Here is a 19,092-nt window from a genome sequence, read left to right as displayed (position 1 = left end):
TTCACCCATTTTTTAAATCTTATTCATAAACCCCTATCCACTGAGAGACACATGTGGGATACACAAACGGACGTCAAGGCTTTTCACATCATCAGAGAAAGCTTGTTTTTCGTTACTGGGGAAGAAATCATCTGTAATTACGTTGAGAACACAACAATCAATCAAAGTCATTGTAAAAGAACAGAGGTAGAGTTTTGGCTTGCATTTGATTACACAGCTAACACAGATATTCTGAAACACTAGAGGCAGCTTTTACAGCTCGAAACATGTTCTGCACATCACATGCATTCAATCAGTCACTCACAGGAGTACAGCAAATGCCTGAAAGGCGATGCCAGCCACCTGCTTTAAAGCCCTTGTCAGAATACATCTCTCTTGGTGCTGTGCGAGGGAGCTAGACAAAAGTTCATGTCCTTAAAACATATCTACTTCCAGGAGATACAAATACAGTTAGTATCTACTCTTGACATTTGCAGATCCCTGATTTGGGCACTGTGGGAAGCACACATTGCCCACAAACACATATCAGTCAGAATAGCACAGCAGAGTTCACCCAACCTCATCCGCTTATGAAAGCAGTAAAATAAACAAGAAAGTTAAAGAAGTACATACTGGCTTGCGATGTCTTCTGGGAGATTTCGTTGGTGAAGGCACCGATGCCTTTCTTTGATACAGCGGCCAGGGAGAAGTAGTACTCCACGTTTGGCCGTAGACCTTCCACCATGTAGGAGGAGCTCGGGCCGAACGTTTTCGTTATCTGTTCATTAGGGAAGAACATGTGAAACCACAGTGGAGAAAAGGTGCAGAGAAGTTGTACTGAAGTGGAAGTATGAGTAATCAAAATGCTGCTCAAGTCACTTCCATTTAGACATACATGTAAAAACATACTCAAGTATATGAAAGTGAAACCAAAATTTATTTCGTTTGAATTTTCTTCGTTAACGTGATTGTGGGCAGTTTCGTTTTACACTGAGTACAAGTGTTCAATTTCAATCGTACCTGAGCAAAGCACAAAGCTTTTAACATAATGCTTAAGTATAGTAATAAAGCACAATTACTCAAGGACTTTCCAGCCCTCTAAGACACATTATATTCAAGCGGTTCTGGCCACTGTCCAGCGTAGTTGTCCAGATGTTTATGGAACATCTCAAGCTAAAAACAAACCAGGCCAAATACCATTATGTCCTATTCGTTCAGGGGTGTCTAATCTTATCTGTCACCCTGCGTTCACAGTAGCCGCGGCTTTTCACCTCGCCAACTCTGGGTTTCTGAACTCGAACAGACCATTGGTTGCCATGGTTTCACTGACGCCAAGCACAAATCAGATGCGTTTGCACTAAAAATAAAAACCTGGTGTGAAACTGCTTGTGTTCGTTTTTTTATCGCATTTTTTGTCTTTTTTTGTCTTCGCAGTAGTTTGTATATGAAAAAAATAGTATTCGGTCTTTGCGATTACTATCTGCGGTGAAAGCACTGTGGTCATCACTCCATCTCTAGTAGGAACAATTATCTAGGAACCAAAAAAGGAGTGTACCGTTTCACAGTGGCGAAGATAAAGCGCTTACTATGCTGCTCAAAGCTCAATTCCTATTGGTAATTGCCACATCGATTCGCTCCTTATTTGCATAAAGTTAAACTCCACTCAATTTTGTCACATCACTGACTCCGCCCACTTCGTGTCACTAGCGTAATGCTGTCTCCTGACACCAAAAATCGCCAGATCTCGTAGAAAAAGAATGACCCCTGGCTGCCTTGTGGCATCACTGCCGGTGTGAACGTAGGGTGGAGGACAGATTTTAGTCCAATTAAACAGGAGTATAAGAAGCCCAAATGGGCTGATATCATCCCAATACCGATATTGATTGATACCGATATGCCACCCCTACTACAGATCCAAACAGATATTCTGGAGAGAAGCAATTTGCATTGTCAAGTGTTGGAATCATCCTGACGACACTTTATAATTACATGCGGCACATCTGATTCAATTTCTTTATCTGGCTTCAAACTAGGGGTAGATGATATGATCATAACTGCGTCAAATTATGTTTTATACAACAGCTAGTTCCGGCCACGCAAGCTGATTGGTTGAGAGGCGTTCTAACGGTGCTGTTATCTCATCATAAGATCACAGGTTTTTCACAAACACTATCACTCCGCTGAGACGCCGTTGCTAAGCAACGACTTTGACAGCTGTAGGAGATGCTCAGGACATTTGAACGTTTTCTGAACAGTTTCTGAACAGTCAGTATATGTGGAGCTGGAGAACGAACTGCCGGCTGTGCAGCGAGTGGGCGGAGCTCGTTACTCTGATTTACAGTGCTGTGCGAAAGTCTTAGGCACCCAAGACACATTTTCAAAATCTATTTACTTGTGTAGTTTGTGTTTTTAGGCTGAGAAAAGTGTTAATATTTGAATAAACAAAATTTACAGAATATTACTGAAGTGCAGGCCGAGCATCAGAATGGGAAAGAAAGGGGATTTAAGTGACTTTGAACGTGAACACCTTGTTCAGAATGTTGGAAAATGTATAATATATATATATATATATAACTAGTGATTTTATGGGTGTGTGTTTGTTGACCCATCTCCAAGCCTCTCCTCGAGGAAGCCCAGTATTATATGTAGTTAAAAAGCAGCTCCTGGTTTGACCAATCAGTGCTCAGTAAATTGAGCTCATGATGTCATTGATGATATTAACGAGTCTCTGTGGCGGCTGTGAAGGTGTCAAGGAAAAATATGGACCCAAGAAATTCTTGTTACTTTTTATAGTTTTTATGTTGATTTGAATTATGAATACGACTTTATTCTAATGTATATTGTGATAAACTCACTGCTGAGGTCAACTGTTTAAAAATTGCTTAGATGCCTAAAACTTTTGCAAAGTTCTGTAGCAACAAGCTGCTCGTTAAGGAGCTATAATTAGGAGGAAGGAACTGAACATTAAAACACATTAAATGCCGCATCCGTGTCCCAGTTTATTAATTTCTTACTTTATTCATTTAACTGTTGTATAAAAGCAATAGAACACTGTGTTATCGCGTCCAAATCACAGCCGTGATGTCACTTCGTGATACCACACTCCCTCTTGTGTTCTATTGTTTAAATGGTAAGCTATTCTGGGCATGATGCTGGCAAAGTCAGTACTTCCACAACAACTACTCAACTATATCTTTATTTCAAAAGAGGTTTAGCAAGAGCTCTGAAGTGGTGTTACAGTCTAAAGTGGTGCTTGAATCTTCTGCACTAATGTCAGGAGATCAAGAGTTCAAATCACAGTGATCCCAATGATACCGGGAGTCCAACCAGAACTCTCCTTACTCAACTACATATAGTGCATCACAGAATATATAACACTGACTTTTCTGACTGCAAATGATTCAGTACTGGCAGACTGTGACTTTCCCTATTTACCAAACTTCATAAAAACGGAATATTGTGATGTCATGAAGTTTCGGAACGTTAAATTACTGCCATATTGCCGGCCCCTACTTCATATAACTGATCAGGCAGGCTTTCATATGGTTGGAATGAAAACCTGCAACTGCTCCAGCTCTTAGTAGATAAGACTGGACACCCTGCCTTGGTTTGAAGATTTTGGCATCGCTTTGGTTCAGCAGTAATTCTAATGGTCTCAATAAAATATGCTGGCAGGTTTAGGAGAGTGTATTGAAGAGATGCTGGAAAATTTAGAGCACGTACCAAGTTCCCTTGACTTCCTTCTTTATAACGTAGCTCATAACTGATGATTCCCTCTTTCTCGAACGCCGGCTCCCAGGTCAGCTCGATGGCGGTATCAGACACCTCGCTGATCTGAAACCTGGACGGCTGTCCGGGGACTAAGAGGCGAGACGGCGTGAGAGTGTGACACAAAGTTAGAACAAAAACACATGGACAACAGGGCATTTAGTCAATAAGTCATCTATGGACTGCAGTTATTGATCTTGCACATAAAATCGATTATGATCAGTGAAAACTCTTGAGGCCAAAAAAGGTCTGCGCCACTTTCCATGGTCCATGAAGTAATCAGCGGCTTGTGGGAATGATCTAGCTACAGACATATTTTTAACAGATAGTGTTTTGCCTTTGTGAAAAGGGGTAACTGCACAGATAAACAGAGCACTAACCTCCTTGCAGCACTTTGACGTGAATGGGATCAGAAAACGGTCCGTCTCCCACTGAAGTAAAGGCCAGCACACGTATGGTGTATGTTTCTGAGGCCACCAGGTTCTGAATGGTGGTAATCATGCTATCCTGTACATTGTGGATCTGCCACAAGTTCATAGACTGAGAGGGGTCCATCGTGTAGTAGACTCGGTAGCCCTTAATCTGGCCATTGGGCTCCTCTGGCTCCTCCCACCGTACCATCATGGTGCTGTGGGAGATAATTCTGGCCTGGATGTTCCTGGGAGGGCTAGCAGGAGCCTGCTCTCCTGTTCTAGCTTCAACCGGCTCACTGGCAGGACCCTGGCCGATGGTGTTGACGGCAGAGACGCGGATTTCGTACTCTGTGTTGGGGGAAAGGCCGCCGATGCTGTAGCGAGTGGTGGCGATGGACTCCATGGTTTCGAACTTGCTCTCTGGAGACTTTGCGCGGTACTGGATATTATAATGCAAAACAGGCTCAGGATTGCCACTGTCCCAGGTGATGGTGATACTGGTTGCCGTGGTTTCAGTAACTATCGGAGTACCTGGTGGCTTGGGCAGAGCTGGAAAGAAAAGGTAATAGTCCTGCTTTACCAGCACAATCGATGCACAGGAATCCATCAAGTTATCTGAATGATGCACAACCACAAGCATCACTGGTGACGAATAAGACCAGAATTATATGTATGCCAATTTGTAAAAATGTGCAGGCACAGACGTTAGAACAGGTGTCTGCCAATGTACCATTCATTTTCTACAGTAAAACAAACAGAATGAACACAAAATGAAGACGGAAGTCTGAAATAGCCACCTCAGCTTAAGCCTTGCGTCTCTCTAGTAGACAGAGAATAGGCAGAAGTATATTAGCCTGATAGGTTTTAGTAAAGTTTTCAAAAGGGGTAATAAAATTTGTGGAAGGACACACCAATATTGGTATTTTGGGCTGATGCTACTATCTAATACTTTGAAAGCACATTTTTGTTAATGCTGATACATAAGCATCTTATTAAATGTAGATATTGGGACGACCTGCGTCTGCATTGCAAAGAAATGTAAACATAAACAACAGAATAAAATGCAGATGCTGCTTTTAGCGCAGCAGCCCGGAGTCACCTGGATGTCTTGCTCTTCTGGAGTACAATAAATACCATCTGCAAATACTGATTTCCTATCGATACCACCAAAAATATGAATTACAGTCAATTCACCGCACAGCAAAAAATGGTATCTTGTCAAGTGAATGATCCTGAATCCAGTCAATACATAAAGTTTTCCACTTCTGATGGTTGTACTCTTATTATAGGATGATATAGCTCCTTTTTAGACACTGTTTACTTGTTTTAAGTAATTTTATAAAAAAAAAAATCTGACTATACTGACTATACAGTATAGTGAGATCATTTTAATGAATAAAATTACTTAAAACAAGTAAAAACGTCGAGAAATAAGGTAAATAATCTGAAATTAAGCTTACAAGAATCTCAACAGGAGAAATATTAGATTTATTGACTGTATTTAAGATCATTTTACTTGACAAGACACCATCCATTATTTGCAGCATAACAGCGATATTGTTTATTTTGTTTATTTTTAACAATATGATAACGATACATGGGCTCCAGCACCATCCGTGGGTCTGAGTGAGGTACCGATCTCATCATGCAACAGTCATATTTTTCCATGCACATTTTAATTGGCAGGGTATCGTTGCGTTTTTGGGTTCTCGCCATGCTTCTAATCAAGTAATCAGCATTTTAAATGTCGGCTCGGATTTTTGCGTATTACAGGATACATACCGTATACATTCCATATTTATACGGAAAAAGTGGCTCATGTGCATCCGTACAGATGTTTACATCATTATTAATACAAAACTCAACATGTTCAGTATGAGTGCCTGTCAGTGAAGTGACAGAAGCATGTCCCCTCTTACATTTGACGATGATTTGGGACACGGCCTCGATGATGCCCAGGCTGCTCATGGCCACACAGGTGTAGTTTGCTGACTCGCGCACATTGTTGAGTTCCAGAACGTTCCGTCCCACCGGCATGTCGTCCTCAGGCGTCAGATCCTCAGAGTTGAGCATCCACTTCACGTAGGGCATGGGCGAGCCCACAGCCACGCAGGTGATGTTTACACTGCCGCCAGGCATGATCTCGTGACTGGCGGGCAAGATGGAGAAACGAGGGGGGACTCGGCGGACTGCGAACGCCCAGAAAAGGATGGAAAACGAGAAAGAGAGAGAGAGAGAGAGAGAGAGAGAGAGGTGACAAGACAGGGCGATGAAAATGAGTCCTTCTTTAGAGCAAAAACGTTGTCTAAAGAGAGGACAACAAATCATAAAAAAGTGAGACTTGTAGAAAGTAAAGAAACTCTAAAATTATATAAATCAAAATAAGGATAAAGGAAAACTAAACTAACAGAACTGCTTCACCGACAATATAGATTGACATTAAAGCAACAAATTCATAGCAACAAGGTTCCATTGACTAATATTTGATCCATCACAGCACATTTAATTACACAAAAATCTATTATGAGTTTCTCATCTTTTAAATCTGAACCTCTGTATGAAATGCATGTAAACCTAACGCTAAATGAAGAGTGAATTAGTGTAGAAAAGAGGCAGCTACACTCGTACGTAGCTCCACGCTGTGTAGGCCAGCAGGAGATGGCTCATAGAAGCTTCTCCTACTGTAAATAGATCAAAAAACGTAGTGTCAACCGTTCTAATCTCTACCTCCACTTGAAAAGATGTATATATGTGGCTGCATATTGATGTATGTGCCTGCGCACAATCAGTCCTCTAGCCTAAAGATGAGAAACCTTAATCAGATTTTTGTGATTGAGGGTAAATCAACTGGACAAAGCCTCTTTAAAATCTGACACGGTTCCATTGATAGATGCAGCTATCAGTTTCACAGACATCATGCATAAATAGGTAGAGAAAAAACAGAGTAAATGGGGGGAAAAAAACAGAAAACAAACCAGATAGAGAAAGAGATTTGAGCTAAAAATGCATAGAGGAATGTAACTGAAGGGTCGCTAGCATGCCCAGACAAAGACGACTGAACAGGAGGAGGAGGAGGAGGAAGGAGAGGAGGAAGGAGTAGGGAACGCACAGAAGAGAGCGAAGGGTGGGGGGACCCACTTCAATGCTGAGAAAGATTCATTTGTCTCTCCAGCCAGTGGGACTTAATGTGACACTAATGTTATCACATTGCAGTCCTGGCCAGAAGTTGCAACGCAGAATAAAATCTATGTAACAACATCGGAAAAGTAGAGTTTAACTCCAACTAGCTGTGACATATAAAAAGAAAGGGTTATCTGCAAACTCAAGGAACCAAAAATATACGTAAGAAGGAATGGTACATGAAGGGGAGTGTGCTACTCTACAATGGGAACGATTCAGCACCTCTACGACACAAAAGGCTGCCAAAGCTACACATGAACGTCAGGATGAGTGAGGATGCCGTGAAGAGAAAGTAGAGGAGAGGGGAGGCTTTTCTTATGGAGGATTTGGGGTCAGCCAGGCTGCGGACCACGACCTTTTCATAACTCGTCCAGCTTTTCCATTCCTGGTATCTTTGAATTGGTACTGTAATTTACGTGAATGTCATTCCGCTTTTGGCGTCCTGTGTAATTATAGCAGGGAAGACGAGGGGGAGCGTGTGGAGACGTACGCAAATCAAAAGACAGGACCAGTGCTAATATCATCAGTGCAGTGGACCGGTCAGATTAATTCAACTAAATGTAGGTGAATGAAATTTAAAGCTGGCTTTACATGATGAGACATTTATATGACTTTAGTTGTTTGAAACTTGAGTGAAACACACGCGCACACACACACACACACATCTTATAAGCCACTTCTCCCTCTGGGTCGTGGGGGAGCTGGAGCCTATCCCAGCTGCCATCGGGTGGAAGGCAGGAAACACCCTGGACAGGTTGTCAGTCCATCGCAGGGCAGACAGATAGACATACACATTCACTCACACCACGGGGCAATTCACCACGTCCCATTGGTCTGACTGCACGTCTTTGGACTGTGGGAGGAAACCGGAGAACCCGGAGGAAACCCACGCAGACACGGGGAGAACATGCAAACTCCACGCCAACTCATGTTATGCAATGAAAGCCTTCAATTCCTTGTTTGATGCACAGCTAAAACAGCTGCAACAGGTTTTACTGAACAGCAAGTTCATTAACATCACCAATATGACTGACCAAGTGCTAAATATAACGACAATAAACAACAAGAAAATTTCCATGAAACAATGAACGCCTTCCTTTTTTTCAAAAATCTATTTCTTGCTGCCACCAGTAGATGTGAAATCTAAAACCCAACCGTGACCTCAGGCACACTTTCATAGCTCTCCATAATGTATCATATTAAGGTTTAATGTTTTATATAAAGAGCCTAGGGGACAGAGCGCAGCCCTGGAAAGATGAGTATGCTCCCTTAGCCAGCTAACTCTAATGTGATGGCTATCTGATTAGTGGCTTGTGCTTCTGCCATGTTATCCTGCTGTCACTGCCATCAATGTAACTACATATTTAACCCTTTCAACTCTCAGACTAAAGCTGCGCTCACATGTTTGCAGTAGACAGATGGCGGCAAACGGGATATTCTGCTGTTTTTAACAGAGCCGCAGCGGAAAATTCCGTAGAATGCTGTAGTGAGCACAACGTTCCTTAAAGAGTTTGCCCAACTTTTGCCGTCAACCGGAGCAGTGAAATACACTAGATGTAGAATTTTCGGAAAACCATGAACGCTTAAGTCTCAGTGCAGAATTCCAGATGAACCCAGTATTACACAACAAAAAATAAGTGTCCTTCTGATGTTTTCCACCTAAATAAACAATATACATCGCTAAAGCTATGCTAATCGACTTTCATAGGCAACACGGTGACCATGGCAATGTTTGCATAGCTTCATGCCGCCATCGGCCACGTACCGCTGTGATGTGACTTTGTTTAACTGCAATGTCAGCTAGCTGAGTGGAGCGGAGTCTAGTTATTCCACCTTCCTCCTCTCATAATACCCCCTAATTTATACAGAAAATGGAGATGGAGATCGTTTTATACAGCCTGAGCAATACAAACAAAACTGACCACTAGTCTCGCTGACTAGTGGAATAACTGCACTTGCTTTATATGATTGTTCTGGTCTGCGTAACTATCAAGTATTAAAGTTCTGCTTTGTGCAACTCACAACCTGCAACTAGCATGAACGTTTCACCATCTAAAGCCAGCCTGACTTTGCTCTAAATCTGGAGTTTGGCTGGTTTCCTTAAGAACCGCCAAGACGGCCTCTGCAGTGAACACAGAAAACATCTTGTGAGCGGAGCCGAGGGGACTGTGTACCAATGAGGGGGTCGTGTCTCAAAGGTGAAGGGAGAGGGAGAACAAGGGCAAGAGCGAGAGGGAGAGAAAGAGGAGCATGGAGGTTGAGGTGCTAGGGCTAGTTAAAAAAAAAGGAAAAGAAAAGAAAAGCAAAAGCAAAAAAAAAAAAAAAAAAAAAAAAAAACACACAATGACACCGAAAGGGCAGAGACAACAGGTGGAGACGGGACACGAGGCAGAACAAGAGTCCAGCAGCAGGACAGCGGACAGAAGGGACGGGACAGACCTGGGTGAACTTTTGAACATCTACTTGGGGCTGGAAACGCGACAGGGACAACAAGAGGGGGAAAGGGGGGGGAGGGGAAAAGAGAAGGACACAGAGGAGAGCCGGTCCGACTTCCAAAAAAATAATAATAATAATAAAAAAAAATCATGATTTCTCCCACAGAGGGGCTTGAAATCCAAGATTCGACTTCTGACGAGTTCTTGAGGAGATGGTGGCCCAGGAGGACAGAACTGCTTAGAAGTCTACCAGGATGATCCGGATGGGCTTCAACCAACGCAAATGTATAAAATATATAATAAGCAGTATATTAAATGCTCTTCAACTATTCACATTTTATACGGTATATAATACCCACTGCACATCTTTTATATTACTGGCGTATTGTGCATATGGCTCCCATGCTTTTTCGTATTTCTATATTAATGCAATTCCACTTGGCGAATAAAAGATTCTGATTCACAGATCATGGTAATCGCTACCAATTCAACACAGTTGATTATGTACAAACAAAAAAGAAAAGGGAAAACAAAAGATTCACTGTTTGAGCTTGATTACTTTCATATGCCGTGTGCATCTCTCAAAAGGGTCATTATAATCCGTGATCTCAACCATTGTTTATAATTACTTCTCAGAATAAAACGCCCTCATGATCTTCCCAGTCTTCACTCAGCTGAAATCGGAGGCCTATTCTCGCACAGAATTTGAGGCATTTCTGATTAAGTATGGATATATTCACAGGAGTGGTCTGTAAAATCTCAGCGAGGTGAAGGATGACCTTCTATAGGCTTCAATGAGTGATCACCACGTATCTACCACGTCCACAGCAGAGCTCATTATGTGCTATTATAATTAGTATTAATGGGGAATTCCACATCGTTTTTAACAAAAAAAATCTGCATCACTAAAACATTCAAAGTAGTTTAGTGTGAAATGTTCTGGACAAACTTAGCGAGTCAGAGTTGTTGGGTTGATAGGAACCAGACATCCTCCTCTAAAAGCTCCCTGACAAAGTTATTACATGAAACGGAAAACAAATACTCTACCTGATGTCTGAGACACTGTTCACATGCACTCAATACTCCAATCATAACCTACAGTTATCTGATTCTTTAAATGGCCATGGAAACACCAGACTAAGGTCTAGAAATCTGATTAAGAAATCCGATAAAGAGCTCTATTTCAGCTCAGTAATCAGATTTCAGTCAATTTCAGCTCTATTTCAGCTCAGTAATCAGATTTCAGTCAATTTCAGCTCTATTTCAGCTCAGTAATCAGATTTCAGTCAATTTCAGCTCTATTTCAGCTCAGTAATCAGATTTCAGTCAACTTCAGCTCTATTTCAGCTCAGTAATCAGATTTCAGTCAATTTCAGCTCTATTTCAGCTCAGTAATCAGATTTCAGTCCATTTCAGCTCTATTTCAGCTCAGTAATCAGATTTCAGTCAATTTCAGCTCTATTTCAGCTCAGTAATCAGATTTCAGTCAACTTCAGCTCTATTTCAGCTCAGTAATCAGATTTCAGTCAATTTCAGCTCTATTTCAGCTCAGTAATCAGATTTCAGTCAATTTCAGCTCTATTTCAGCTCAGTAATCAGATTTCAGCTAATTTCAGCTCTATTTCAGCTCAGTAATCAGATTTCAGTCCATTTCAGCTCTATTTCAGCTCAGTAATCAGATTTCAGTCCATTTCAGCTCTATTTCAGCTCAGTAATCAGATTTCAGTCAACTTCAGCTCTATTTCAGCTCAGTAATCAGATTACAGTCAATTTCAGCTCTATTTCAGCTCAGTAATCAGATTTCAGTCCATTTCAGCTCTATTTCAGCTCAGTAATCAGATTTCAGTCCATTTCAGCTCTATTTCAGCTCAGTAATCAGATTTCAGTCAACTTCAGCTCTATTTCAGCTCAGTAATCAGATTTCAGCTAATTTCAGCTCTATTTCAGCTCAGTAATCAGATTTCAGTCCATTTCAGCTCTATTTCAGCTCAGTAATCAGATTTCAGTCCATTTCAGCTCTATTTCAGCTCAGTAATCAGATTTCAGTCAACTTCAGCTCTATTTCAGCTCAGTAATCAGATTACAGTCCATTTCAGCTCTATTTCAGCTCAGTAATCAGATTTCAGTCCATTTCAGCTCTATTTCAGCTCAGTAATCAGATTTCAGTCAACTTCAGCTCTATTTCAGCTCAGTAATCAGATTTCAGTCAATTTCAGCTCTATTTCAGCTCAGTAATCAGATTTCAGTCAATTTCAGCTCTATTTCAGCTCAGTAATCAGATTTCAGCTAATTTCAGCTCTATTTCAGCTCAGTAATCAGATTTCAGTCCATTTCAGCTCTATTTCAGCTCAGTAATCAGATTTCAGTCCATTTCAGCTCTATTTCAGCTCAGTAATCAGATTTCAGTCAACTTCAGCTCTATTTCAGCTCAGTAATCAGATTACAGTCAATTTCAGCTCTATTTCAGCTCAGTAATCAGATTTCAGCTAATTTCAGCTCTATTTCAGCTCAGTAATCAGATTTCAGCTAATTTCAGCTCTATTTCAGCTCAGTAATCAGATTTCAGTCAACTTCAGCTCTATTTCAGCTCAGTAATCAGATTTCAGTCAATTTCAGCTCTATTTCAGCTCAGTAATCAGATTACAGTCAATTTCAGCTCTATTTCAGCTCAGTAATCAGATTTCAGCTAATTTCAGCTCTATTTCAGCTCAGTAATCAGATTTCAGCTAATTTCAGCTCTATTTCAGCTCAGTAATCAGATTTCAGTCAATTTCAGCTCTATTTCAGCTCAGTAATCAGATTTCAGTCAATTTCAGCTCTATTTCAGCTCAGTAATCAGATTTCAGTCAATTTCAGCTCTATTTCAGCTCAGTAATCAGATTTCAGTCAATTTCAGCTCTATTTCAGCTCAGTAATCAGATTTCAGTCAACCTCAGCTCTATTTCAGCTCAGTAATCAGATTTCAGTCAATTTCAGCTCTATTTCAGCTCAGTAATCAGATTACAGTCAATTTCAGCTCTATTTCAGCTCAGTAATCAGATTTCAGTCAACTTCAGCTCTATTTCAGCTCAGTAATCAGATTTCAGTCAATTTCAGCTCTATTTCAGCTCAGTAATCAGATTACAGTCAATTTCAGCTCTATTTCAGCTCAGTAATCAGATTTCAGTCAATTTCAGCTCTATTTCAGCTCAGTAATCAGATTTCAGCTAATTTCAGCTCTATTTCAGCTCAGTAATCAGATTTCAGTCAATTTCAGCTCTATTTCAGCTCAGTAATCAGATTTCAGTCAATTTCAGCTCTATTTCAGCCCAGTAATCAGATTTCAGCTAATTTCAGCTCTATTTCAGCTCAGTAATCAGATTTCAGTCAACTTCAGCTCTATTTCAGCTCAGTAATCAGATTTCAGTCAATTTCAGCTCTATTTCAGCTCAGTAATCAGATTTCAGCTAATTTCAGCTCTATTTCAGCTCAGTAATCAGATTTCAGCTAATTTCAGCTCTATTTCAGCTCAGTAATCAGATTTCAGTCAATTTCAGCTCTATTTCAGCTCAGTAATCAGATTTCAGCTAATTTCAGCTCTATTTCAGCTCAGTAATCAGATTTCAGCTAATTTCAGCTCTATTTCAGCTCAGTAATCAGATTTCAGTCAATTTCAGCTCTATTTCAGCTCAGTAATCAGATTTCAGTCAATTTCAGCTCTATTTCAGCTCAGTAATCAGATTTCAGTCAATATCAGCTCTATTTCAGCTCAGTAATCAGATTTCAGCTAATTTCAGCTCTATTTCAGCTCAGTAATCAGATTTCAGTCAATTTCAACTCTATTTCAGCTCAGTAATCAGATTTCAGTCAATTTCAGCTCTATTTCAGTTCAGTAATCAGATTTCAGCTAATTTCAGCTCTATAATCAGATTTCAGTCAATTTCAGCTCTATTTCAGCTCAGTAATCAGATTTCAGTCAATTTCAGCTCTATTTCAGCTCAGTAATCAGATCTCAGTGCATGTAAACTCTTACTCTGATTTCTTTCGGATTTCTCAGTCTGCGCATGTGTGAAAACAGACGGCAATGCTGGAAATAATGCTGAAGGATGTAAATATTCTTCATGTTCTAGATGATGCATGCTCATATTTTCAGGTAAAGTGATACGATGTTTAAAAAAAAAAGTCGCAGCCGGAAGTTTGAGTTTTACGTCACGTTTCCGTCACGACTTCTGTGAGTTTTTTGGCTGGTTGAAAAGCAGAAATCTGATTACTGTCTGATTCATGTAGACCCAGAGTTTACCATTACCTCATTACTCAAGTGCATGTAAACGTTTTTAACATCATTAACATTAGACATAAAACTAGGTTCACTGGTCATTCTGGAAATAATCATTTTTAAAAAATCCCACATTTGCATTATACACTGGAATGTCTGGTTCCTACCAGCTCCACTGCATAGAAATCAATCAGCTTTTAAAAAAAAAAAAAAAAAAAAAAACGGAGTTTGATGTAAATTTCAAAACAAACTCTGTAGGACTTTCGACTTTCATATCAGTGACTGAATCATGCGGACATTTGAAATATCAGTGGCAAACTCCTTAAAAATGCTACGCGAAATGCTTTTAAGTGTTATACTAACAGGTTATTACTCAGTATGATGCAATTCATGTTACTCTGTACTTTGGCAGAAATATTTGATTTAGCTTGCTGATTTGGGCTTTTGGGCATTAATTTACAGGGGAAGAAATCTCATATCTGTAAGCAACCAAACCCCCACCCACCCCCACGACCCCCACCCACCCCCACCCAAAAAGTGCATATCCAACAACAACGTCTGACGAAGGTGAAAGGGCAGCCCATATCTCACAAGGTCATGCATGGCTATGACTGCATGAAGGACAAATACAGTATGGAACCAAACTGTCCACCAGGCCAGTGCTGGTAGATTCATAACTGCCCAGGCCCATCCAAGCATGCAACCCCCCCCCCCCCCCCAAAATACTAGCGCAAAGTGCAACTTTAGCAACATTTTTAGATGGAACACACAGACACACACAATTAAAAACGGTGCTAAAATATATAACAAAATAAAACAATAATCAAGGCGCACGCACAGAGATACTACAGCGCAGGTGTGTTCTTCAAGGCTCTGACTTTGACCACTGATCACAGCAATAACAATCTGACAGTGATGTGCAGAGGGTGGTAACTGTATGGACCTGTAATGCGTAGTGGCTGAATCGTCATGCCAGATTTACAGCACTAATGGAAAAAAAAAAGAAACAGTAAAGTTCAGACGTCCACCTGTGTCAAGCAAACGTGCTAATTTGGGTAATTCGTTAACTGGCCCTTCAATCGGCCAGTGGACCCTGAGCTTTGGTAGTTGAGTGAATGAGGGCTGCAACCTTTCACCTTTTCAATGCTAATCACAACCAGTAAAACTGCGGTTACTGTAATGTCGACCAGCCTGGGCTGCAATTTAAAGCTAACACGGGTTATGAATCAATGCTCGCACCCTGTAAATGTAAAACAGTACTAGCTTTTCTAGCACAGAACTAAAGGTGCGAAAGCTGGTGTGATGCGATAGAACAAAGGCCTTCAAATACAGCACCGCAGGCCTGAAGTCCGTCATCTCTGGTGACGCTAGATGGCCGATCAGTTCACCAGTGAGGACAAAGTCCAGGAAGACCTCCACTATAAAAGAGCCCATCTGGATGTGTTTCCACTGCACATTTAAAATAAAATAAAATAAATAAAAAAAAACAAGAACTGATCCAAACAGGAACGTTTGGTCACAGACTCACGTGAAGAGTCAAGTGAAGCTTAGATTTTTTCTCTTACAAGTGAACTAGGTGAGCTTAGCTAACATTAGCTGTGCAGACAAGAAATGATATAGTCCACTTTTCACTCACACGGATGTGAACAATTACAGAAAATCATGTGTGGAATCTGGCAGAGTTAAAGTCAAATTGTGCCCCTGAAATCTTTACAAAAAAGTAGGAATTCTAAAAAAACAACAATCAACACATCAACAAACCACTTCAGTTTACATTCTGGTGCACTCACTGGTGATGTAGTAGTGCTGTGATAGTACCTGGAAGAGTAGAGGATTCTCTAAATTGCTGTTTGCTTCAACTGCAAGTGCAACCAAGCACAGAGTAGAACACTACTGAGTATCATTAGGTCCTCAACCAATCTTTAGCAGGTACCAAACACCATAAAAACTGGAACCTTCATTGCTGGAACAATGCAACAGTTCCAGTTTTCTGCTACCAAAGGTTCTGGTACTTTGCGCAGTGGAAAAACACCCTTTGACTCCCCAGAGTCTATAGAACCTCCACATACGTAAAGCTCTACACCATTTAAAGTTGCCATCTTCCCTGCAACTATAGACCCGAGCCAGGAACCGTTCAGGAACCTTCACTTTTAAGAGTGTAGCCATGTTAAAAGTTGCGAAACTGGGCGAACCATTACTTCCCTCAGAAAAAAAGAAAACGAAAGAAGTACTTCAGCCTGCTTTACATTGCTGGGGTCAAAATTTAGATCCACCAATCCGTTTAACAGACTGTGAAAATCTCCCTGACTTCAAAGAAAAAGCAACAATGCTTCAAAACACTTTTTCCGTCCAGCAAGGAGAAAAGGGGCTACTCAAAGTGAGTATAAAGTCTTCAATTACATGTCAACATTTGTATCCTAGCCTATCGATCTATCAGGCTTGTTTGGCTTTGAAGTAGTGCTGCATGAAATAGAGTGCAGTTTCGCGCTTTATCTGAGCCCTGACATGCGGTCACACGGCTAACACGCTAACGTTTGATGTGCGCTGCAGCTCCTCGGTGTTATACGCAGAACAGAACCCCAACTGAACGGACACACTCCTCATTCACTAAGACCAGGAGCCCAGCAGGCCTGTGCAATAGAGTCAGAGCAATGGAAGCACAATGAAGCATATGTATATATGTCTTACAGGTGGCAAGTCAAAACCTCGTTTCAAGCCCCGATGTGGAGAGACAAGACAAATCAAAGGGTTTTGCAATGGACGAATCAAAAGAAGGAACGCTGCTCTCGTTCTGGCTCTTTTGTAACAGGTTTTGTTGGACAAGGAACGTCAAGAAGGGAACGCCAAGCCGTTTAGAAGGCGGACACTATTCGCCGTTTTGGTGAGACAGTCTGTCCAGCCCCAAAATGAAGGAAGCCAAAATAATGGGCGGCCCTTAGTGCCATGTTGAAGCTGAGATTACACCTTGCTTGGTGTCTTGGTAGATTCCATTCGACTTGGGGACGGGGGTGGGGGGGGATGGGGGGAGCGGTGGGCATTTCCATACGGACCGCAGGGGTTGCCCACATTAGCACACACCTGCGCTGCTGCAATGGTAAGCAGTCTCAGCGAGGGCTCAGAGGAATCAGCACCAGTAATGGAAGTTATTATGGGAACAAAAGCGCCAAACATCTGCCGCCGGTTTATCTGATTACGGCAAATACGAGGCTGATGGAGTCTGAGGCTGCATTACTTCAGGGGTTTTAGCCACGTAGCTTTTTCTTCAACACCAGCAGAATGGCTGCATGCACGGCACTGACTGGATTTGGAATCAGAGGGTTCACGGTTTGACCTTCGGGCTGAAAAGGTCAGTATAGTTTCGTAAGTGAGAAGCTTGGCATAGCTGCAGTTTTGGCCCACCAGAGAGCAGGGTGTAATCTAGCTTTCTTTTTTCCTGTTCCATGCCAAAATGCACAGTCGCACATGCAAGTCAAGGCATGCTGGAGGGAAGCAGGCGTGCGTATGCATGCGCATGCAGTTTAGCAAAAGGACATCACAGTGTAGCATAGCTCAGCACAGCACAGTCTTCCAGCATCGCAACGTAGGTAAACTCTCCATATCCTAACATTCTGCAATTCCCCAGGAAGATTCGGAGGCCGAAAATCTGCCAATTATACCATTTGTTAGCTTCCATTTCATTGAGCAGAATTGAGGAGACGGCTTGAAAGCTATATTGTCGGAGAGCAATAATGAGAGATTAGCGACCTCATTGAAAGTGAAAGACTTGTAATTTCTGCCATTCATTTGGTACAAGGTGACTGACTTCACTGGAGGGCTCAGTTCTGGTAAATCAAAGTTCAAAAGGGGATTATCATGCATTTGCGTGACTGCTAATTGTAGCTAATTGCGGCTATACTCTTAGGTTCCGCACTGGTTAAAAGGCTGGAGAAAGAGCGGATCGACTGGCTTTACTTTGCCTCTTAGCACAATATTCCAGCAGTATATACCAGTGCTAGCCTCGCTCAGGACTATAGCAGGTTTTGCCTTAGCTAACTTGCATTAGCTGGACTTGGCTAACATTAGCCTAGCGATGCAGTTGGGCCAAAGTAAGAAGTGTGATGGTGAGCATTTGCGATGGGCACGACCAGATATGAAAAATAAGTCCTGCCAATAAACGCCAGGCCTTGGGAGACGGGAGTTGCAGCGCTAGGCGCTTCATTATTTATACCGCTAACTCCTGCTTGGGGCCAGCATGGCGGCTCATGCAGCGGCTCGGCTCCCCCTTAACGCCACCATGTCTTCCTCTGCAGATGAATTATTCAAGAGGCCATTTTGTTTCAGAGCAGACATTATGAGTTGGCTGGTATGGTTTAGCATCGCAGCCATGGGGACGTGGGGCCTGGATTGTGCCGCGTCATCTCCCTTGAAGCACAGAAGAATTCCCGAATGAAATACAGCAGTACTTCTTGCATCTTGCAGGAGAATATGGGAAACTTCTAAGCGATCTAAGTGACTCACCAGCTAGAATTCCTGCACCAGGAAAACAAACAAACAAAAAAACACACTATATAATGACTTCCAGAAGAGGAAGTTTACTACATTCGAAATGGATGATGTAATATAGAATTGGCCAAGCTTCAGGACCCAGGCTCATGAGCCGGATCCCCGGCACACGTGGAGCATTACGTTTAATGTGTAAAGCTTGAAACCGATAGGCCGAAGTGATGCAGGCAGTCAATCTAACCGACGCAGGCACCAGCGGGCCGAGCTGGAATTGGGCCCTAATTAATTTGGCATCTTCTCCTCAGTATTCGAACAGGATTAGGACTCGAACGAGCCACTAGCTTTTTGTTTCAGGCCTAATTTAGGTTGCTTAATCACGCAAATCATCAAGCTGAAAAGCAATTCAGACATGCGCCATCGCTGAGGGGATCGAATGAATGATAAATCCCGGTTTGATTGAGCCGGCTGACTCCGAAAGGACAAGTGGCAGTCAGTCAACAAAACGGTCCGTGCTAGTTTGCTGCCAGCGAGAAATGCCAAGCCTCCGCGCTCTCAGAGGGACTGTTTGGAATGCAGAGAT

At 41.8% G+C, this 19,092-nt stretch overlaps 1 protein-coding gene across 19 annotated transcripts in view; it reads right to left on the bottom strand.

Moving 5' to 3' along the window:
• ptprsa (protein tyrosine phosphatase receptor type Sa) overlaps nt 1-19,092 on the bottom strand; it is a 364,902-nt gene that overhangs the window by 109,262 nt on the left and 236,548 nt on the right. For all 19 annotated transcript variants that reach the window (XM_017693300.2, XM_037545527.1, XM_037545523.1 and 16 more), the window contains 4 exons: nt 6,080-6,349; nt 4,128-4,709; nt 3,703-3,839; nt 613-757 (listed from right to left, as the gene is read on the bottom strand). In XM_017693300.2, the coding sequence (XP_017548789.1) occupies nt 613-757; nt 3,703-3,839; nt 4,128-4,709; nt 6,080-6,349 (1,134 nt within the window). The remainder of the gene's footprint in view (nt 1-612; nt 758-3,702; nt 3,840-4,127; nt 4,710-6,079; nt 6,350-19,092) is intronic.

The sequence above is a fragment of the Pygocentrus nattereri genome, chromosome 15, assembly GCF_015220715.1.
Source record: "Pygocentrus nattereri isolate fPygNat1 chromosome 15, fPygNat1.pri, whole genome shotgun sequence".
Lineage (NCBI taxonomy): Eukaryota > Metazoa > Chordata > Actinopteri > Characiformes > Serrasalmidae > Pygocentrus > Pygocentrus nattereri.
This window is presented reverse-complemented; position numbering and strand designations above follow the sequence as displayed.